The sequence below is a fragment of the Eublepharis macularius genome, chromosome 2 (assembly GCF_028583425.1).
Source record: "Eublepharis macularius isolate TG4126 chromosome 2, MPM_Emac_v1.0, whole genome shotgun sequence".
Lineage (NCBI taxonomy): Eukaryota > Metazoa > Chordata > Lepidosauria > Squamata > Eublepharidae > Eublepharis > Eublepharis macularius.
The window spans coordinates 128,737,254-128,761,015 of NC_072791.1; the positions used below are offsets into that span (position 1 = coordinate 128,737,254).

Here is a 23,762-nt window from a genome sequence, read left to right on the forward strand (position 1 = left end):
CTTATTCTAGGTTAGTCACAAAACCCTTCTTTTTTCTATTGTTCATGTTTCTTAATCCATAAATGCAGATGTCATCAAGTCCTTGTTATCCATTTCATGCAAAAAGTCTATTAATGGTTTCCATTCAGTCAAGAAGTTAACTAATGACCTTTCTCTAATCAATGCAGTAAGTTTTGCCATTGACACAAACTCCAAAACTTTTGTCAACCATTCCTCCACTGTAGGCAATGTTGTAGTTTTCCACTTTTGTGCATAAAGTACTCTTGCCGCTGTAATAAAGTATAAAAACAGTGTTCTAAAGCTTTTTTCCAACTGGCTGTCCGTTATTCCCAACAGAAAGGTCTCTGGTTTCAGCTGAAGTTTAATCTTCAAAATCTTCTGAATCGATGATTGTATCTGCAACCCAAAACTCTTTGCTTTCTTACATGTCCACCACATGTGGAAAAATGTCCCTTCTTGTTTGGCACATTTCCAACATACATTTGATGCTGCCTTATACATTCTAGCCAATTTTTCAGGAGTCATATACCAATGATACATCATTTTGTAAAAGTTTTCTTTAATACTGGAACTTAATGTAAATTTCAGCACTCTTGTCCACATATTTTCCCATTGCACCATTAATATATTGTGTCCACAATTTTTTGCCCGTTTAATCATACAATCTTTTACTTGCTCTTCTTCCGTCTCAAACCTCAACAAAAGTGTATACATTTTAGAAATAACCTGTTCATCATTTGTACAAAGGGCTATTTCAAATTCAGTTTTAGATTTCTCAAAGTCATAATGACTCTTGTCTAATTTGAATCTCTCCAGAATTTGTATATATGGAAACCACTGTCAGGCGTGCCCTTCTGCTGCTGTCCTCTCTTGATTTAATTTTAACTTGGTCCTGAGCGAATTCCAATAAATCCTGATAAGTTAACCATTTAGGTGGACTAACCATTTCCCTTCTAAAATGAGCTTCTTGTGATGACAGCCAGAGGGGTATTTTCAAACAAAACCCTAAGTTTGTATTTATTCCATACTCTCAGGATTGCACGCCTTACATAATGATTATTAAACTCTGTGTTGGCTTTAACTTTGTCATACCATAGATACCCATGCTACCCAAATTTTAAATTATGCCCTTCCAGGTCTAGTAATCGTCTGTTTTTTAACAGTATCCATTCCTTCATCCAAACCAGTTAGCCGCAAAATATAATCTCAAATCTGGGAAGCCCAAACCTCCTCTTTCTTTTGCATCCTGTAGAACCTTAAATTTAACCCTTGGCTTTTTGCCTTGCCATATAAATTTTGATATATCCTTCTGCCACTGCTTAAATGATACCTCTGTTGTCAATACAGGAATTGTCTGAAATAGGAATAACATTCTAGGTGAGACGTTCATTTTAACTGTAGCTATTTTTCCCAACAGTGATAATTGAATTTTTCCCATCTTAGCATATCCCTTTTAATTTCTTTCCAAGTCTTAATATAACTATTTTGGAATAACATACAATTCATATTTGACAAAGTAATACCCAAGTACCCAATGGGGGGCCATTTTATGGCCTCCCAAAGAAGGTGCCCCTATCCTCCTCCACTCTCACTATTCCGTATGGAGAAAAACAAAGGGGCTTTCTAGATGGCTTGGGGTGGCATTTTGCAAGAAAAATGCACCCAAATTTCAGGAGACCTGCTCCTACCTGAAAAACTAACCACCCCTGCAGTAACTGGCCAGCCACTCTCCATTGGTTCATATTGTAGGAAAATACAGACTCCCACAGCAGGAACACATGGAATGTGGCATCCATGGCCACAGGCATAATCCCCCTTTCAATCTACCCCCCAGCTGGCCCACAGACCCAAAGACACACACCTCCAAGTTCCCCACCACCCCCAGAGCAGGCTGGCCAGCCACTCCCCATTGTTCTCTATGATGAGAACTTTTAAACTGTCTTTCCCAGGGCAATTATGCACAGGTCAGGGGTGCCACAGTGGAGGGCACACTCCTGAGTGCAAGTTCGTCCCTGGGAAAGCACACTTGAACCACAAACATGTACCCCCAAGTCCCCCCCCCCCAGAGCAGGCTGGCCAGCCACTCCCCATTGTTCCCTATGATGGGAACTTACCTTCACACCACAGAACACACACACACATTGATTGTTCTCTATGATGAGGACTTTTAAACTGTCTTTCCCAGGGCAGTTATGCACAGGCCAGGGGTGCCACAGTGGAGGGCACACTCCTGAGTGCAAGTTCGTCCCTGGGAAAGCACAGTTGAACCACAAACATGTACCCCCAAGTCCCCCCCCAGAGCAGGCTGGCCAGCCACTCCCCATTGTTCCCTATGATGGGAACTTACCTTCACACCACAGAATACACACACACATTGATTGTTCTCTATGATGAGGACTTTTAAACTGTCTTTCCCAGGGCAGTTATGCACAGGCCAGGGGTGCCTCAGTGGAGGCACACTCCTGAGTGCAAGCTCATCCCTGAGAAAGCACACCTGAACCACAGACACGCACCCCCAAGTTCCCCACCACCCCCAGAGCAGGCTGGCCAGCCTCTCCCCATTGTTCCCTATGATGGGAACTTACTTTCACACTAGAGAATAACACACACACACATATTGAATTAAGTTCAAAATTTTTTATTTTTTAGCTTTCAGTTACAGCATTAAAGGCACATGACACTAGTGTCACATCACAACAGTCTCCTAGACAGTACCACAACTATCCTCACACCAGAGAATCAAACACACAGCCATTGAATTACTAGCAAAAACATTTTATTTCTTGGCTTTAAGTTACACAGCATGGAAGGCACATCACAACATATCACAGCAGTCTCCTAGACAGTAGTACTACAACTATCCTCACACCAGAGAATCAAACACACACACAATTGCTTGCAAAAACAATTTATCTTGGAGTTCCTGGGCTGAGGGTTGGAGACAGCATACAACTACAGCAGTACAACATTTATAACCCCCCCCCAACATAACCATAGTGACTCCAAGGGAACCAAACCATAGTGTCACACATCCATTCCACCCAAACCAAACTGAACTGGGGGAAACTCTTGCAACTTAGTCCAGCAGAACCATGTCATTTCCTGCAGCTGGCCTCTCAGTTCAGCAAGTGGGGAAACACCACAGAGCAGAACAGTACCTAGCCACAAGCACAACACAATGGCATTTGTGGAGCACTGTTGCAGAGGTTCCCCCTTCACCTCCCTCCAGCTTCAGGATGAACTGGAAACTACCTGTGAGGCAGTGTTGGGATGTAGCCTTCATCATCACCTGGCACCCACCCACACCATTCCTACTAACCCCACTCTTCCCACCCACATTTTAACTTTAACAGCAACAACATTTTACAACATTTTACGACATCAAACAATATTCTCCTCAGCAGCATAGCTAAGTTTGGCTGCTACTCTGAGTTTCTTGCTGTGTTAGTGTGAGTCCCTAACCTAACCAGTCCCTATCTAACCTGTCTCTCCCTCCAGTGGCAATCAACATTTCTGGGGCCTGTTATCAATTATCAGAATAAATTTGTGCCCACAGGGTCTGTGACAGTTTTGGATTGTTTTTTTTTTCCTGTTGTGGTGGGGAGGAAGGCCAAATTGCAGGGTGCATTCCCTTTGCCACTGAGTTCCACCCTCCTCCTGCTTCCTTTCTTTCTACTTCTAAGTAAACTATAGGGAAGAGCATGATTCCCCAGATCCTGGACTCGCAGAGGATGCAGGCCACAAGGAGAGCTCACCTCATTCACTCTGGAAGTCCAGTCCTGAGAAATTGAAGAGCCGAGAGTTGACCTTCAGGAAGACCAACTGCACTACTCTCCATGGGAGAAGGCAAGAGCGATGTGGGCTGACAATGTCGCCCGCATTAGAAAAGACGCGCTCACTCTCCATGCTCATCAGAGGGCATGAGAAGAGCCGCTGAGCCTCGAGGGAGAGGTCCGGCCAGACCATCTCCTTCTTGGCCCAGTATCTCAGCGGCTTGGTGGACAGCAACTTGCAGGGCTCCGCAAGGTAGTCCCTGACCACTGCCTCCACCGAATCCTCTCTCACATGACTCACGATCCCAGACGGGCTGAGGGCCCACCGGAGCATCTCCAACTCCATGGACAGCCCAGTGGTGGCCGCAGGGGGAGCCTGCTCAGAAGGGGTGTGAGAGGGACCTGCAGGGGTGGGTCCCTTGTCTGTCCCCTCTGATGACAGGCAGCCCCTCTTGGCCTGCCTACACCTCATCTGCGCACAGAGGGCATCTCTGGCTTAGGTGAGGTTCCTGTCCCACTCAGCAAAAGTGCCCTTAATGCGCGGGTTGCACATGGTCACCAACATGTATGACTCCTTCTGCTTGAGAGATGTTAGCCTGGCAGCTATGCCCTCCTGCAGCCTTCTCACGAGCGCACACACCGCTGGAACAATGTCTGCACGTAGTGTGTCTGGGTCCACAAAGGAGGCCAATGAACTCTGGAGCGTGTGCACCAGAGGAATGACCAGACCCAGGGTCGCCATGTCAGACGAGTCCGCTACAGTGAAGTCCTTGAAGAGCTTCAGGACCTCCACTGTCTGGGAGATGGTGAGCCAATCCTCCTGGCTGAACTCACACTCCTGCCTCCAAGCGTTGCTCTCTGAGAGCCACGCCTCGAGGGTGGCCTGCTGCTCCACCAAGCGCTCCAGCATAGCACAGGTGGAGTTCCAGTGAGTTACTATGTCAGAGATCAGGACACGCTCCAGCACGCCTGCCCTGGCCTGCTTCTGCCGCAGTTCATGAGTGGACTTCACACTGCATGAGATGTGACCCATGAGCCTCTGACATTTCTGCAGGAGATACTGGAGGTCACAAGTTGTGGGGTCCTGGGGTTCCGTGGAGAAGCCCACCCCAAGCACAGCTTTCACCACTAGGTAGGAGAGCAGTGTGCCAAGATGCCAGTTGAATAGTTCACAATCCACACAGGGATGGAGAATCGCCATGCCGACGGGCTAGTGCGTACGTATATTTTTCAATTCCCGTTTTGTGTTAAAACACTTCTTCTTGGGCACATCAATCACTGAAAAATGCAGATCTCCTGGTCACATACCCTCCTGGATCATATTCTATCTCTACTACAAGCTTTCCAACGGACTGTTTGCTCAGTGGGGTCTCTCCGTCAGAGAGGCTTGGCATCCCTGCCCTACAGGAACCCTTGAGGGGAGAGCACCAGAGGAGCCTGCCTCCTTCTGGCTAGCATCTGGCTAGCATCTGTGTGGTGCCACTTGAACTGTCCTCCTGAAGAAGCACCACCTGGTGTTGCCTCTTCAGGTGGTTCCGCATTCCAGACATGGAGAGATGTTTCACATCCCTCCCACGACTGATCTGTTGCCTACAATGCCGGCACTGGGCAAACCGGGGTTCCTCCTTTCTCTGGAAGTGACTTTGGATATCAGAGGTAACGGGGGCCCCATGCCACACAGGGGAGGTGCTTGCAGTCCCCCCAGGAGACACCTCCTGTGAAGTGCTCGGGGCAGACACACCGTGTCTCACTCTCAGCTCGGCAGTTGGAGATGGATGAGGATGAAGGGGCAGAGATGTGGACTCTTCCACCACAGTCTCTTCCTCTTCCTCCAGCACCCTCTCCTCCTGCACAGCCGTGAGAGGCCTGCTGCTGGCCTCAGAGAAAACAGGGGAGGACCACCCAGCAGGAGGTTCCTCCTGCAGTTCCTCCAATATCCTATGGGTCCCTGGGGTGAATGTGAGGGACAAAAAAGTCATGTGTCCCACGTCCATCCCAGGAGACACCACATACTGCCCCTCCTCCAGCAGCTGAGTCTCAACTGCTGGAGGAGGGGGAGCCTCAGCAGCAGGCCCCCACCCAGTGCCAGCCCCTGCCTCAGACACTTGGGTTGGGGGTGGCCCTCCAGTGGCTGCCTCAGGAAAGAGGGCCTTGCGAACCCTCTTCCTGTCACCAGAAGGCAGGCTGGTGAACGGCAGCAGTGCAGGTGAGGGCCTCCTCCACTCAGATGGGGGGATAGTCGCAGCACTCCACCTCCTCCTCCCCTCCACCCCTCTAGACTTACCGCTGGCCTTTCCCCCGGGGCCCCTCTCAGCTTTCCTATCTGTCATCCTTTCCCCTCCTTGAACCTACACTAACTACCTATTTTTAAGTTTCTATAAAAGAACCCCAAATTTACAATTTAGTTTCAAAACCTATCTACCTATCTATGTTTCTTGTGGCTCTGTTACTACTTGAGATGGTCAGTCAAATATATTTTTAAATGACCCTATTTAGTTTTGGGAACCTAAACCTACACAACAACAGCTGAGTTCCTCTTCAGGAATCAAGCTGGCCCTAAACTCCAATATAAAGGAAATCCTATTACAAAAAATGTGCCTGGCCTGACTCCAAGGGGGCCGGAGGAGGGCAGGGAAACCCTACTTAAGGAACTACTATTGGGCAGCCTATTTATATTTGAACAGAACCCAACCTAACTCTTACTGATTCTTCTCCTACAGAAGCCTATTTAATGGGGAAAACTGCCTTCGTTCCCTTTATTTTAGAGGGCAATCTTCTTAAATGACAGAAGCCTTCCACTAGCCTACCTAACTGACAAGTCCACTATTTAAATCAAAACTAATTTCTCTGAGGAAAGTAAACTTACCAAACACTGCTGTAACTGCAAACCAACAGAACAACAGTAGCAAACAACAAACCTTAACTGTAAAACACCAACTGTAAATAAGACCAACTCTAACAACTGTAAATCTGCAATACAACAACTAACAGTAAAAACCACCAAAATGCCCAAGCAAGCCCCCTCTGAACCCCAACTCCCCTACACACACACACACACACACACACACACACACACACACACACACACACACACACTCTCACACACACACACACACACACACACAGAGCAAAGAAGCAATACCCAAATAAAATTAAAATTAAAAACTCAGGCCCAACCACTTAAACACACAGCAAATACAATCAGAACCCACAAGCAAGCCCCCACCTGAACCCTACCTACAACTCCCCCCACTCACTTAAAACAATACCTGTTCCCCCCTCCCACCAACAGCTGGAACACAACTCAAACTCCCAACAGTAAACTTTAAAACAAAATCAAAGCAGGAACAGTTCCCTCCCCTCCACAACAGCTAGAATACAACTCAAACCACCAACCGTGAACTTTAAAACCAAATCAAAGCAGGAACAGTTCCCCCAACCACCACCAAAAACAGTAAAAAAAAACCCTCAAACTCCCCCAACAGCAAACTTTTAAAACACACTACACAGGAACAGTCCCCTCCCCAGTCAAGCCCCTAACCCTTTAAACCTTTAACCCACCCCAACAGCAACTAGAAAATAAAAGCCCCAACTAAAGTATAAACCTTTAAATAAAGGCCCTCCCACCCCCACCCCCACCCTCACCTCCACCCACACACAAAGATGCAAGAATCCCTCCCCCAAAATAAAGATTAATTTAAATTAACTTTTTAAAGACAATCAATCCCCTTCTCCACCACCCAGACAACCCAAAAAAATCCCCCCCCAGAGAAAACCCTGTGAGTCACTGACTCTCTCACCAGTCCTGTAGTCCAGTGATGGTCAGGCAGGGAGACTGGCAGGAATCCTCCAGGTGAAGTCCTCTCTTCCTCAATGAAGTCCTCCAGCACCAGCAGGCCAGCCAACAATGGAGACAGAGAGTCCCAGTGGAAGTACTCGCAAGTCTCTATAGGCCAAGGAAAATTGTGGGCTGGCCAAAAGGCAAGCCTCCAATTTAAATCCCCTGTTGCATCTCCTTCCAGAGAATCCATTGGCTGGAAGGAGGATGCAGCAGTGGGATTGGACACTCCTAACTCCCCCCTCCCTTCCCTGATCCCCCTCCCTCCTCCCCCTTGTACTCACTCACCCCTCTTCACCTCTCCCATCCTGTAAATTAGGCGGGAATCTCTGCAAATTTTGCTGGCTGCCTGCTTGCATTGCAATGCATTGCAAACGGCCAGCAAAGTTCTGAAGCTAATTCAAGCTTCCGGCCTTTTTTTTACAAGATGAGAGGGGTAAGGAGGATGTTGTAGTGAGTCACTCACTCCTTCTCCCCCTTCCCCTCTCCTAAGAAAGCACGGGAAGCTTTATTTAGCCTCAGAACTTTGCTGGTTGTTTGCAAATGCAAACAGCTGGCAAAGTACTGCTCCCGGCTGCCCCGAAACTTTCTGAAGCGATTCAAATCCCAATTTCGGAAATACCAAATCCTTCAGAATCGTGCCTGATTCGGGTAAAAAACCCGAATCGGATACACGAAGCACACATCCCTATTAAGAAATATAGTGGCACTTGCAAAATTAACAAATAAGATTAATTCAAGGGGAAATACAAAAGATGATTTTAAGATAATTTGGATAATGGCTTCATAATTTATTTTATGGAATTTCCAGAATATAACTCTTAAAAATGTTCAATTTGACTGAGTAATTGAATAGTTCTATTCAATTTGGCTATAATTTAACATGCATCCATTAAATCCATTTCTGAATGATAATATCCTGCAATATAAGCTACCCCTTTTTTGTCTTTTTCTTGTCTTTTGTTTTATCTCCTTGTTGCCATTTGTTGCTCTGTAAAAATATAAAACAATAAACAAATGTTTTAATCATAGAGTTTTCAAGGTAAGAGATTAGCAGAAGTGGTTTACCATTGCCTTCTTCTGCACAGTACTAACAAGTGTTAGTTGAAGTAACATAGCCATTGTCTGTGAAAGATTCTCTGCCAGTGTCACCTTCCACTACTGCTGCTGCCCAGTAGCTAATCTTCAAGAACTCCTCCACTCCCATCACCATGAGAACATTCAATTCTCTTCTGCTGATGTGACTGTTGATTCCCGAAGGGGGTGGATGCATCTTAGTCTAGTGTCTCAGCTCTGACCATTCTACCTTGAGTGACTCTACCAGGAGGTTAGACTCTTGACCAAGCCTGTGCACCTGATAGTGTTGCTCTCAGCTTCACTGACTCACTCAAACCCCCTCACCACATTAAGGTGTGCATTCAATAGGAAGGTCCATGATTTTATTTCTCAGTTTCTTTCAAGCATACTAACAATATTACTTACTGTTAACATGCTTTTATTATTAACAGTGTGTACTCCAAAAGTCTCCCAAATTGATTGTGAGCCTGGTGTGCCAGAGTGTGGGAAAGTCATCACTTTGTCTTGTTCATTGAAAGATTTCAACCCACCTAGGTGTGACATTTGTTGGAGAAGAGGTTTTGAAAAACTCACTCACACTCAAATTAATACAGAAGAGCCATATTTGGACACAACATCAAATCTGTATTGCATGAAAAGCCAAGCATCATTTACACCTAAGCCAGAAGACCATGGAGTGGAGTTTGTGGTTGAAGTTAACCACTGCAACAAAACTACAAGAAATGCATACAAACTTATGTTAAAAGGTGATTACTCAAATAGCTTATGTGTATTACACAGCTACTTGGGTTTCCTGTCTAAAGAGTTTCTATAGACTGATATTGTTTATATAAAGTGACATTCTTTCATTTTCTTTTCTTTTTACTGTGTGGGTCTTTAATAAATTGTTTTGAAATCTATTTGGAGGAAAAAAGGTTTTCCCTCCACATGTTGTAGAGGTTCTTTTCCTCCAGGGATCCAATCATATGTCTTATTTGTAGTGCATGACTTGAATAAAATGAATCCAACCTGGTTGCATAGAACCTGACAGGTTTAGAATCACAGAATCATAGAGCTGGAAGGGACCTCCAGGGTCATCTAGTCCAAACAGGTGCACAATGCAGGAAATTCACAACTACCTCCTCCCATATTCCCATATGACCTCCCATATGACCCCTATTTCTTCCTGTCTTCTTGTTTCAAACTAGATCTATTTCATTGTTTGCTTCAAGGATGTTACTACAATAAAGCTTGAACTAGTTTAATAATCCTGGCTTTTTCAGAAGGAAACTTGCAAACTATTTTCTGAAGGGACCTAACATTTCTAGTAGAAGGTCATGAAACTGCATTTAGGAGTTTTCCTGATGTCAGATATACAGATTATTTATGACCCAGTTTACCAGAAAACAATAGCGACACATAGGCTGCTTCCACACAGAGGATTTGCTCTGTCTGGCTCTCAAGCCTGAACAGGGTTGTAGCATGTCTTTCACTGTGCTCCTTCCATTGTGTTCTGTGGTTTATGAAGATTTGGCTCCTAATGTTTCCCAACCTGCTTCTCACCAATTTCACTGGAAAAAGTGGAGTCAAAGAAATTGGGAACCTCTCTGCCGACATGTGCTATTTTCCTCCTTATCCCTTCACACTTACTTTCCTCCTCCCCACCTCTTGTGGGTTTTTTGCCATTTTTAAAAAAAAAATCACTAGGAGGGAAATCACTACGGATTTTTTTGACAGCAAAAAATCTTCTGGTGGTAGTGGGAGGAAAGGGGTGTGTGAGAGGACAGGGATGGAAAATAGAGGCAAATGTGAGTGGGGAGGTTTGGAAAATTGCACCAACAAAAGTCAGCAAAAACTCCTCTGCTCGTGCAGAGATGGAATGGCAGATGTGAGTTTATAAGGAGGAAAAAATAGAGGACCTCTCAGTGGACGTTCTGTTGCCATTGTGAATGAGTCCTTTATTGTGTATTGTCCCCATGTGGAAGCAGCCCTAGTGACACATTACAAATATGACAAGCAGTACAGAACAGCTCATTTTAGAATGTGAAGCAAAAGAGTAGAAGATGAGGAAGAATCCATCAGTAGTATTCCAGAAAAGATGCAAGACCTGTATCCTAACCTGGATAGATGATCACAGAAAGAATCAGAGGTATCAATTTTGTGACTTATTCTAAAACAACCAGTGTATTTACATTGATATTTCATATGGGTATCAGATAATTTTGACTGTATTGTAGACTACCATTGCTCCCGAATCCTGCTATAGCTTCTTCTGAATTTTGCCCATATTGGACTATGATTTGAAATGTGGATTTGTTTTTTTATTGGTTGGCATCAGTCTGCCCATGGTTGCTTTTAAATTGTTGTATTTTAGGGTGCTGAGTAGAGGTGGGCACGAACCGGGAAAAAACCCGAACCCTGCAGTTTGTGGTTCGTCCCATTTCACAAACCATGAACTTTCGTGAACTTTCCCCAGTTCGCAAACTGGTTCATGGTGTTTAAATACCTCTTTCCATGCTGCTGCAAAGTGGCGTGGAAAGGGGCATTTCACCCCTGCAGGCTTGGATCAGCTACTTGTCGGGGAGATCCCTGACAAGCAGCTGATCCGGGGGTGGAAATGCCCCTTTTCCTGCTGCTGCGAAGCGGCAGGGAAAGGGGCATTTCACCCCCTCAGGCTTGGATCAGCTACTTGTCGGGGAGGTCCCCAACAAGCAGCTGATCTGGGGGTTTAAATGCCCCTTTCCCTGCTGCTTTGAAGTGGCAGGGAAAGGGGTATTGGGGTTTAACACAAACCAAACAAACTGGCAGACCAGTTCATGGAAGTTCGTGGAAAATGGGCTTTCATGAACTGCTGGTTCACGAAACATGAACCAGCCCAGTTCATGATGAACTTTAGTTTGTATTGCGGTTTGTGCCCATCTCTAGTGCTGAGACATCATGAAAGATGCCTAATTTCCAGGGTTTCCTGAGGAACATCATGACAATTGAATGAGATCAAGTCTGTAGTACTGACAGGACTCTATTAATCACATTCTACAGTTTCGTCTAGGTTTGTAGTGAGGCGGGAGGGCCACGCAACCTCAGATTTCTCATTTCCCTTTCTGAACCTCATCTACAGATTTGACATTCAGGATCATATATAGGCTAATGACTGGAAAGATGTAGACATTTATTAATTCCAGATATTTATATGCTACATTTGCTATCAACATTCAAAGGAGTGCACAATAAAACAATGCAAATGTCAGGATAAAACAGTTCTAAAAATACAACCTCTAAACTAAAAAGGCAATGAAAGTAAAAACTCACAGCAATAGTAAAAATAAATCAACACCCATACAAATTAATTTCTTGAGGAAAACACTTTAAAAAACACAAATGTTTTAAGGAGGGCAGGTACCAATGAACATTCTGAGGGAGAATATTTCTTGTGGTGAGAGCCCCCCACAAGAAGCCCTACCCTGGATCCTCAAGAGTTATACTTGAGTAAGAGGTAGATGGTTGAGGAGAGTCACAGAAGGGAGAGGAATATATGAAGAAAGTATTCCCTGAGGTAATAGCCTTGGCCATTTTTAGTATTAAATTGAATATTTTGAATTGTAAAACATTCTCTCTCTTTTTTTTTTTACCTTCTGCACTTTGCAGGTTTCCCCAAGATTTCAGATATTATTGTTCATCCAAGTGATGCTGAATATGGGAAGCCTTTGTCTCTAACCTGTAGAGTCATGGATTTCTATCCTAAAGACATTAATATACAGTGGTTTCGTGGTGATGATTTAATAAACAAAGATGTGCTCACAGAGGGGCCAACTGAGGATCAAAACAACTCTTTTAGCCTCTTGTCACGGTTGCAGTTGGAACCAACAGCTTTAGATTATGATAAAACAATTTGTTTCAGAGTAACACACAAGAAGCTGACAAAACCCACTACAAAAAGTGTGTATCTAAAGCTCCCAGGTATGTATCCGGTGGTTTCTTTAATCTTTTGAAACAGTATGGTACTAGTTAAGGAACAAACAGTGCACACACATATATATATATATATGCCACAGGATGTTAATGTTCACTGTACTGTATTTGTAGCTTTTGCTGTACTGGTAATAATGCTTCTCACTTACTTAGACAAGTTGAGTTTAAAGATAAATATGTTGAAGGGAAAATGCCTTCCATGTTTTTGAAAATCAAGCAATTTTTTTTGCAAACTTGTATTCATTGCTGTTGAAAAGTCACCAATGCAAAGTTAGGTGAAAATTGAATAAAAGACTAGAAATGTTCCCAACATTATTTGGGGTAGCATTTATCACCGGCATTTAGAAAATCTACTTTATTTGTGGTAGCATTTATCACCAGCATTTAGAAAAATCTTTTTGCACTAGTGTGTTTGCTAAACACCCATGTATCCCTATAGATGTGAAATTTGAATGTAAAAATCAAAATACATGTATAGATGTAAAAATCAAATGAAGAAAAAGGATTTTAAATTTAAATATATTAGAATTTCAAAATTTTCACTTTACTTAGTTGTAGACAAACTATTAATATGCTATTTTAAATCCTCCTAGCTTATGAACAAAATTAGAGAAAGGTATATCATATGTAGAAGAAAGATATGTACTACCATGATTGTTTCAACAATACCAAAGTACAATGAGAAAAAAGAACCATCAGCATAGCTGGAATCCCCAAGCCATATGAGATCCATTTTGCACATATGCCTTGCCACATGGAGCTGCCTAGAGCAGCATTGCAGACAACCACCTATGAAGAAAGTCACAGTTTTTGTTCACAAAGTATGATGTGAACCAATAAAATGCTGTATTGTCGAAGGCTTTCACGGCCGGAGAACGATGGTTGTTGGGGGTTTTCCGGGCTGTATTGCCGTGGTCTTGCCAAGACCACGGCAATACAGCCCGGAAAACCCCCAACAACCATCAATAAAATGCTGTTTGGAAGTCAAGTAGAATCATAGAATCACAGAGTTGGAAGGGGCAATACAGTCCAACCCCCTGTCCAATGCAGGATGAGCCTAAAGCATCCCTGACAAATGTTCATCCAGCTTCTTCTTGAAAACTGCCAGTGAAGGGGAGCTCACCACCTCCCGAGGCAGCTGATTCCACCTTTGAACTACTCTGACTGTGAAAAAGTTTTTCCTAATATCCAGCCGGTACCTTTCTGCATGTAATTTAAGCCCGTTGCTTCTGGTCCTATCCTCTGCTGCCAACTGGAACAGCTCCTTGCCCTCCTCCAAATGACAGCCTTTCAAACATTTAAAGAGAGCAATATCATGTCCCCCCTCAGTCTCCTCCAAACTAAACATTCCCAAGGCTCTCAGCCTTTCCTCATAGGGTTCAGTCTCCAGACCCCTGATCATTCTCATCGCTCTCTTCTGCACCCTCTAAATCTTGTCCACATCCTTTTTGAAGTGAGGCCTCCAGAACTGCACACAGTACTCCAGGTGCAGCCTGACCAAGGAAGTATAGAGAGGGACTATGACCTCCTGTGATTTCGATGCAATGGCCCTTTTGATACAACCCAAGACTCAGTTTGCCTTTTTTGCCACCACATCACATTGACTGCTCGTATTTAGTTTACAGTCCATTCTTACCCCAAGCACAGTATGATTTCTTTGCCTTTTAGTGTTCAAAACGCTCCTTCCATGTTCTCATCTTTAATCTTTATAGTAGCTCTGTAAGGTAGGCCACTGTGATTCTCAGAAAGGAACATTTAAGGCAGAGAGTGGGCTTGTCCAAGGCCACTTCCAGTGCCCACTGACTTGAATGGATTTAGAAGGATGTAACAGTGGTTAGGATTATGTTGCTAATGAGTTCCTTGTGGAGGTAAGATTTGAACCAGCAGTCTCTTGGATCATACCTTTCAGTGCAATCTTCTGCATGTTTACTCAGAAGTAAGTCTAATTTTATTTAGTGTGGCTTACTTCCATGTAATGTGCATAGGAATGCAGTCTTAGACCCATAACTGCTATTTTATTGCAACCTCTGAAGCACCTACTTTATGCTATCTAATTGTATTAGTACACAATAAGAATCATCCAAAAATGTGTTTTATCACATTGTTACTTCAGATAAGTGTGTTCTCTCCTCTTCAGCCAAACATCCTGTTGTGTCTGAAATAAAAGCAACATCAGAGCAAGCTGGGAAAGTTTCTCTTGAAACTTCCATAACAAATTTTGCACCGTGTTATATACGAGTGGTGTGGTACAAAGACTGGAAAAAAATATCTGAAGTCAATGATCCCAGTGACATTCATATTGAAGAAAATAAGCTATGTTCTTTTACCAGCAAAATACAGATCAGTATAAAAGAAACAGACATTGGGAAGACAATTAGATGTGAGGTTCATCACCGCCAAACAAATTCATTTAAAGAACAAACCTTTGTGCTGAAAAGCAAAGGTAAGATTAGTTATTCACTTTGTGAGATTATCAACTGACTTAAATTTTTCAGTACTGAATATGAAACTCTTTTTCAGTTTCTGTGAGAGATCTGGACATCTTTCCTTAAGTAAATACTGCAGTTACTGATGGAAAATTTGGCCACATTGCCCTAGTGAGTCCTGTGTGGAATATGATTGCTAGGGTGAGAGAGTGGCCATGTTCTCTTTGATGACATGTGACATAAGTCACCTCATTTTCCATACTAGATTCACTTGCCCTGCTGTAATACAAAAAGGAGAACTCTCCTGCAATGTCTGCAATCCACTACAACATCTTACACCTCAGATGATGCATTTAGTTGCAGGATTTTTCTTAATTTTTTAATGATATGTACTGATCAACAGGGACTAGATGTGACCATGAGACCAGCTATATTCAGGGAATCATTCCATATGTTCTATTGATGGTATTGTTTTGTTCCTGGACAGGATGTTTTGTGATTATCAAGTCAGGTCAGCACTGGTTGTAGACTCAAGGAATGTCTATAGCATTCACAGCTCATGCGTGCTTGTCATTGGCTGGGTCTCAGTTGCCTATTCTGGCATGAGTGGATGGAAAGGGAGGTTGTGTCAGGGCAGTGCTACACTTTTGTGGAGAGCACCATTGAGGAGAGAGATTTCAGCGGGAATCTGTTTAGCCCATAACACAAAAGGAATTTGTAAAGCCCTGAGATATATCTACCTCCTTCCAGTGCCCATAGTTTTGTGGTAAGCTCTTTATAGGAGGTAGGTTGAAGCTTTTAAATATATAAAAGCTTCCCAATTGCTGTGGGCTCAGGTACAGTTCACAAGTACCACATGGAAGGAGGAGTTTTAGTCTTCTGTCCTGTTTTCCTGAGCCAAAATGGCCACACGAGCCTGTTTTCTCCACAGTTGAGTCTCTCTATGCCCTGTTTGTTGGCCCTTGCAGGGCATCTAGTTAGCCATTATAGATTCCTGGTCTGAGCCAGCAGATTTCATTTATGTGCTTATGATCACTGAAATCAAATCCTGTGGCAGGCCATCTTGCAAATGCAGACAACTAGGTTGCCGTTTGGGAAGGGCAGCATTAACCTCCACTCCTGTGTTTCAGATAATGTGTGAGTATTCCTCAATGGCATCAATATCACTAGTAGTTATGAAATATAAAAATAACTGTAATGAATTATCTTAACTTACTGACTTTTGCATTTATTGTGAATAGAGCCAGTCTCATTGTGACTTTGTCTTGTACTTGAAAAAAGCCTACAATGATGTATTGCTTGACTGTAATATTAACATGTTAATATGTATTCAGAAATATTTATTGTATATTGTATACCGTCTCACCGATGTGGGGATCTGAGGGACGGCCTTGCAGTGGCTTGTCTCTTTTCTCCACAGTCGAGGACAGAGGGTAGCACTGGGGGAGAGGGTGTCCACGCGCCAGTCACTGGTATGTGGCATCCCGCAGGGGGTGATACTCTCCCCCCTGTTGTTCAATCTTTATATGTGCCCCCTTGGCCAGCTGGTGCGGAGTTTCGGACTGGGTTGTCACCACAATGCAGATGACACCCAGTTGTATCTGTTGATGGGCACCGACCAGGCTCTGCCCCAGATACCCTTCTGAGAGCTTTGGAGGCCGTGTCTGGTTGGGTGAAGCAGAGCAGACTGAAGTTGAACCTCGCAAAGACGGAGGTCCTGTACTTGGGCCTTGGGCTGTCAAATGTGAGGTTCCATCTCCCAGCCTTTGGGAGGGCCCCGTTGGTGCCTGTCTCATCGGTTAAACATCTTGGCGTGATCTTGGATTCCTCCCTGTCTATGGAGACCCAAGTCACATCTGTTGCCCAGACTGCTTTTTTCCACCTGCGGCAAGCCAGGCAACTTGCCCCCTATCTCTCAGCTCGGGACCTAACGACAGTGATCCATGCAACGGTCACCTCCAAGCTGGACTACTGTAACTTACTCTATTCAGGGCTTCCCTTGGGTCTGATCTGGAAACTACAACGGGTCCAGAACGCTGCTGCTCGTGTCTTGATGGGTGTTCCATATAGGACCCATATTACACCAATCCTACAGCAGCTTCACTGGCTCCCCGTGGAATTCCAGATCCATTTCAAGGTGTTGGTTTTAACCTTTAAAGCCCTAAATGGATTGGGACCAGCATATCTGAGGGACCGTCTCTCCCCGTATGTGCCCTGGAGAACGCTTCGTTCAGCGCGTAAGAACTTACTGGTGATCCCTAGCCCTAGGGAGGCTCATTTGGCCTCAACCAGGGCCAGGGCCTTTTCGGTCCTGGCCCCAACCTGGTGGAACTCTCTGTCTGAGGACACTCAGGCCCGCCAGGATGTTGTATCATTTAGGCGGGCCTGCAAGACGGAGATGTTCTACCAGGCTTACGGTTGAGGCCAGCGTCAGGACCATCATTGAGCCTCCCACCGGTCTCCAGTATTCGAGTACAGCTCGTCTGTCTGTCTGTCTCTTCTTTGTATTTGTATTTGCAATTGTATTTTATGACTGTTTTACCCCGTACTGAGCCCACTTGCGGGGAGGGCCGGTTAAACACCAAATAAACTAAACGATATACTTTGGTTGTATGATGCATCTACTACAAGACTTTGAAATATGTTCACAATTACAAATTAACATTATTTCTTCTTATTTTCAAAGATTTCTGTGGTAGTCTTGAACAAATACCATTACCTCTGGTCCACAATCATATAGGCACTTCAAGAAGTGAGTATTATATCTAAACTTAGGTAAAACACCTTAAATAGTAAATAATCAAAAACTGACATAACATTTCTTCATGTTTGAAAGATCACCATAGCTGTACAGGGTTATAAAACTTTTGCACCCAAGAATTTTGTCCTGTGCCACTCTCTAGCCACTATTTGCATAAACAATGGATGGGATGAGTAGGGGGGATTTTTCATGTTTCTCTGAACTTTGAAGCAAGCAGAATCAGCATGACAGTGCATGTTGCTTCTTGTTGCCCCAAAGTTAATTCAGTCTCACTGGAGACCCCCTCATTCTCCAGATCCTTTGAGACATGAAAAGAACCTGAGCAGTCTCTCAGGTTGTGTTGTGCTTTAGAGCCTGCAGAAGCCACACAAGTATCTTATGTGAATGCTCAACATGCTAGGAGAGAAATTAGAGAACGGATCTGTGTGCTGTTGGAAACAGAAAGCCATTGCTAGCAGGCCAGGGCAGTCGATCCTGGCATCCTAGAAGGCCTGCTTTGGCTTCACATCCTCTAGTTTTGAACACATTATTATCTCAATAGCATATTCTTCTCTTCCACTCACAGCCACACCTTTGATTATTGCTTGCCTGTGAGAGCAGATATATTGTTTCATCACAGATACTGTCAAATGAAAAAGAATGCCATTTAAGAGGGGAGGGGCTGGAGCTCAGTGGAGAATGTCTGCTTGGCATGCAGAAGGTCCCAGGTTCAATCCCTGGCATCTCAAAGTTATAGATCAGGTAGTAGATGATGTGAAAGTCCTCCACCTGAGACCCTGGACAGCCATTGTCAGTCTGAGTAGACAGCACCAACTTTGATGGACCAGTGGTCTGATGCAGTACAAGGCAGCTTCATATATTCATAAGATCCTTGAGGGTTGCAGCAAGTCAAAACAAGCAGAATAGTCAGAGTTGTTGTATGGGATAGGATATGTTTATATAGGCTTTTACTTTGATGGTTCTAGCTTTCAGGATGTCTGCAAGTACCAGAAGTTTTCTCAACAAACACTTTCCTTTGTAGAATCCTCACTACAAAGTCCCCACCCCACATCTAATTCTTTCTTAAACTGGCTACGCTGTTGCTCCACAGCTCTCTTTCCCTTTAAGTCTTATTCCCTTTTTCCATTCATCCATAAGAACATAAGAGAAGCCGTGTGGATCAGGCCAGTGGCCCATCCAGTCCAACACTCTGTGTCACACAGTGGCCAAATACCAACAGGTGTCATCAGGAGGTCTGCCAGTGGGGAAGGGACACTAGAAGCCCTCCCACTGATTCCCCCCCCAAGCACCAAGAATACAGAGCATTACTGCCCTAGACAGTTCCATCTATACCTTGTGGCTAATAGCCGCTGATGGACCTCTGCTCTAAATGTTTATCCAGTCCCCTCTTGAACCATAACCATGGTTCCTTGGGTTCTTTGTTGCTCTATTTTCATTCATTTTCCCAGCAATTGTCCTTGTTGCTCACAGAATGTGCTGTTTTCTTTCAGTGCCTCCTTCACCCTTAGTTCTTAGATGTCATTGTAGTTTCCATCTTAATGTAGATCTAGATGCTAAATAAACCCCAAACATATTATGTGCTATGAACAAAAACGTCATATTCTGTGACTAGAGTACATAAAGGAATCACTGAAAGCTGAACATCATAATCATGGGTGGAAAACAGCTATAACTGATAGCCAAGGACAAGCATGAGTGGAGACAGAAAAATCTATGCAAGGGGGTTGCCCCCACCCAGCAGATGCAGGAGATCCCCTGGCCCTGCCTCTTGTTTCCCAGTGGGAGATAAATTTTAAAAGGCTGTCAGGTCAACAGTGTGATATCACTTCAGGGGAAACCTGGAAGTTACATCAGTTCTCTCTATAATAATAATAGTAATAACATTTGATTTATATACTGTCCTTCAGGATGACTTAACACCCACTCAGAGCGGTTTACAAAGTATGTTATTATTATCCCCACAACAACAATCACCCTGTGAGGTGGGTGAGGCTGAGAGAGCTCTGGAAGAGCTGTGACTGACCCAAGGTCACCCAGCTGGCTTCAAGTGGAGGAGTGGGGAATCAAACCCAGTTCTCCAGATTAGAGTCCCACACTCTTAACCACTACACCAAACTGGCTCTAGAAATCACCAGAAACTCTATGATTTTATCATAAAGTATCCATTGATTCATGGAAAGGTATGACATCACTTCTGGATTTTCCCTGAAGTAACATCAAACTATCACTGAAAAGCCCCCTGCTGCCCTCTCAGAATTTCACTGTGCAATGGAACCAGGCAGGAATACCTTTGAGGCAGGAATTCCCAACCCTTTTGAACCTGTGATCAGCTTTGGAATTTTGACACAGGGTGGTGTAAGCAACCAGAAAATAGCTGTCATAGGAGGCAGAACTAGGAACACACCTAAAGGAAGTCCAAGTGCAGAGGAGAAGAGGAATCATTTTTAAAAACACACTGGGAAAGGGGATTGAGATGATAAAACCAACATTGTAGTGGCTATTGCTGCCGAAGCAACATTATTTTAATCTGTTCAGCCAATCAGATCTCCAAAGACCAAGCAGAAGCTGTGCTGGGCAAGAGCCCCCCATGGCTCCACTCTAGGGTTGCCAGTCTCCTGTTGGGAAAGGAACTGTGCCACAACCAAAAACAATATGCAATTATAATGTAGAAATTCAGAAATAGTACATAGCACACATGAGAGACCGTTTACAATGATAAATTACAATTTTGTTCAATTTCCCTCTTAGGCTACCATTCGCAAATTAAAGGCAATGGAAGCACGGCAATGTAAAGGTCTATGTACAGGGAGAGGTATAATGTCCCATAATATATTATTTTGTGTTGTTCCAAGCTGCTGGTAAGTCAGTTGGGGGGTTGTCACTTCTTGACCACGAAGCCGTGCAGTCGCGATGCCAAGAAGGAAGGGCGAAGCCGATTGTGAAATTGACATGGGAGCGATGGATAGGCAGGGTGGCAACGAGCAATGCTGGCCTTATCACACTTCGCTCATTTCAGAAAGTTCCTTCATCAGGCCACCAATTCTATAATTGTACAATACTACTTATAATAAAATAGAAATACAATAACAGACACCCATACCAGCAATTCTTATGGCAGAGTTACTTACAATCATAATTCCAACAATTTTAAACAGCAGAGGACTCAAGACATCCAATCTCCTGCATTATGTGTTGTGACGAATTCAAAGGTGAAACTGACACGCCTCTGAACTGTCTTATACAAAAGTGATGGGCGAACCCAGCTGTTAACCTATAAAAAACGTGACAACAATACAACTGGGATCTCTTGGGCTATAGATTATTCACCTCTATCAGGGGCAATAACTAATATCATAAGAAAGAATTGGCATATCCTTTTGGATATACCAAGATGTGACTCTTTACCACAAATTGGATATCGTCGCACGAAAAGTTTGAAAGATTATTTAGTGCACTCTGACTTTAAAGGACCGCAGGTAACAACTAGCTTGCCGAAGGGGCATTTCCCCTGCGGCCACTGTAGTGTTTGTGCACTGTGTGTTGACCTTAAAACAGTTACACACCCATCTTTACATCGCCCTTTGTTTTCAAGGTGCTTTTCCACTTGCAGCACTGCCAACGTAGTGTACCTCTTACAGTGCAGCTGTTCTTTACTGTGTCGGCTGCACTACTCGCCCGGTCCGCCAGCGCATTCAGGAGCACATTTCACGTATTAAAACTTACAACCAGGAAACACCACTCTATCAGCACTTTCAGAACATTCATCATACGGAGAAGATTTTTAAATTTTCAGTTCTGAAGGCTCTGCAGAGACCGGGCCATATGAATCGGTTTCTCTTACAAGCAGAAACCAGATGGATTTTTCGACTAAGAACAATAATCCCTCATGGCCTTAACAATGAGATCCAATATTCAGCCTTTTTATAAATAGTTCCTTATAACATCTTCTTCTCCTTTCCTGCCTCCTTCCCCCCACCTGCCCCCATTAAGAATTGAATGAGCCATATACAGGATTTAATACTGTTTTCAAAGGGCTTAACCCGACATATGCATATAATTTAATAATTAAAGTTTAAAAGATTTTAGGAAAATCAGTGGATTTATTAATAACTAAGTATTAAAATATTTTATTAAAATAATTATTAAAATATTAAAAATATTTATCACATTATAATTTTAAAAGGATCAGAATCAATTAATCAAAAGAGACATAGGATCTCCCTTGCACTATTGCACTTTCTTATGCATATATGTTTTTGCACATTGTCGGGTTTATAATTACATTGTATCTTTAATAGTATTAATTGGTTTAAATACGTGGAGCAAGTTAATTAAAGGTTCACCCATCACTTTTGTATAAGACAGTTCAGAGGCGTGTCAGTTTCACCTTTGAATTCGTCACAACACATAATGCAGGAGATTGGATGTCTTGAGTCCTCTGCTGTTTAAAATTGTTGGAATTATGATTGTAAGTAACTCTGCCATAAGAATTGCTGGTATGGGTGTCTGTTATTGTATTTCTATTTTATTATAAGTAGTATTGTACAATTATAGAATTGGTGGCCTGATGAAGGAACTTTCTGAAATGAGCGAAGTGTGATAAGGCCAGCATTGCTCGTTGCCACCCTGCCTATCCATCGCTCCGTGTCAACTCCACAATCGGCTTCTCCCTTCCTTCTTGGCATCGCGACTGCACAGCTTCGTGGTCAAGAAGTGACGACCCCCCCAGCTGACTTACCAGCAGCTTGGAACAACACAAAATAATATATTATGGGACATTATACCTCTCCCTGTACATAGACCTTTACATTGTCGTGCTTCCATTGTCTTTAATTTGCGAATGGTAGCCTAAGAGGGAAATTGAACAAAATTGTAATTTATCATTGTAAATGGTCTCTCATGTGTGCTATGTACTACTTCCGAATTTCTACAATATAATTGCATATTGTTTTTGGTTGTGGCACACTTCCTTTTCCTTGGTTTAGTGGCAATCTTTGAGGAAGTATCCTCCCTTTTTTCTACGGAAGTCTCCGGTTGGGGGCAGGGGATTCCCCCACTCCCACCCTCCAACCTCTGCCAACCTGGCTGGCGGGGAGAAAAGGTAGGGAAATGAGCCTCCTGGGCGGCATGGCATACTCCTGTGCACCTCCATGGGACAACTTGGGTCCCAAACGGGCTGAATTGGGCATTTTGGGGCCTAAATTGGCTCACTGTGAAGCACAGGAGCTCTCCAGGGCCCTTCCGACAGTGCTTCTGTGCTCTGCAATGTGCTGATTTCAGCCCCAAATGGGCCCAATTCAGCTTGCTGTGGAGTGAAGGAGCACTGATAGAAGGGCCCTGGAGAGTTCCTGTGCTTCATAGTGGGCCAATTTAGGCCCCAAACTGGCCTGATTCAGCCCCAAATGGGCTGAAATTGGCCTGCCGAGGAGCGCAGGAGCACTCCTAGGGGTGGCATGATGCCCTGCACTATGTCATTTCAGAGAAGTGACATTACTGCATAGCCCAGGAGTGCGTGAAAGGTGAGTGCCAGGTAGGCATCATGGTGCCCATAGTCGTCACACTGGGGACCCCTGCTTTCAGGCTTCTACAATCCCAGTGGAACTCTCAGGTTTGCAGAGAAAATTTAGTATATCAATAAAAACTCCTAATATGGGGTAACTCCTGCTAAAAGATAGCAATACCTGTGCAGGCACAGACATCTCAACAACAACAACAACAACAACAACAGAGTTCAGATAGTTTTTTTAATTGGCCTGTCATCTCAAAATTGTGTATATAAATCATAGTGGCTGTGACAATAAAGAGGAGGCCAGTGGCCGGAACTGGTGAGGAGGGGAGGACAGCCAGAGCCAATATGGGGAGAAGAAGGGACTGAGAGCTGGACCTAGTGGAGATGATGAGACAAAGATGTGGAGGGGAGTTAGGCAGAGTTTGAGGTT

The 23,762-nt window shown here is 43.9% G+C and overlaps 1 protein-coding gene across 3 annotated transcripts in view; it reads left to right on the forward strand.

Moving 5' to 3' along the window:
- NCR3LG1 (natural killer cell cytotoxicity receptor 3 ligand 1) overlaps positions 1–23,762 on the forward strand; it is a 56,652-nt gene that overhangs the window by 28,883 nt on the left and 4,007 nt on the right. For all 3 annotated transcript variants that reach the window (XM_054970868.1, XM_054970869.1, XM_054970870.1), the window contains 4 exons: positions 9,120–9,434; positions 12,313–12,624; positions 14,774–15,079; positions 17,749–17,814. In XM_054970868.1, coding sequence (XP_054826843.1) covers positions 9,120–9,434; positions 12,313–12,624; positions 14,774–15,079; positions 17,749–17,814 — 999 coding nt within the window. The remainder of the gene's footprint in view (positions 1–9,119; positions 9,435–12,312; positions 12,625–14,773; positions 15,080–17,748; positions 17,815–23,762) is intronic.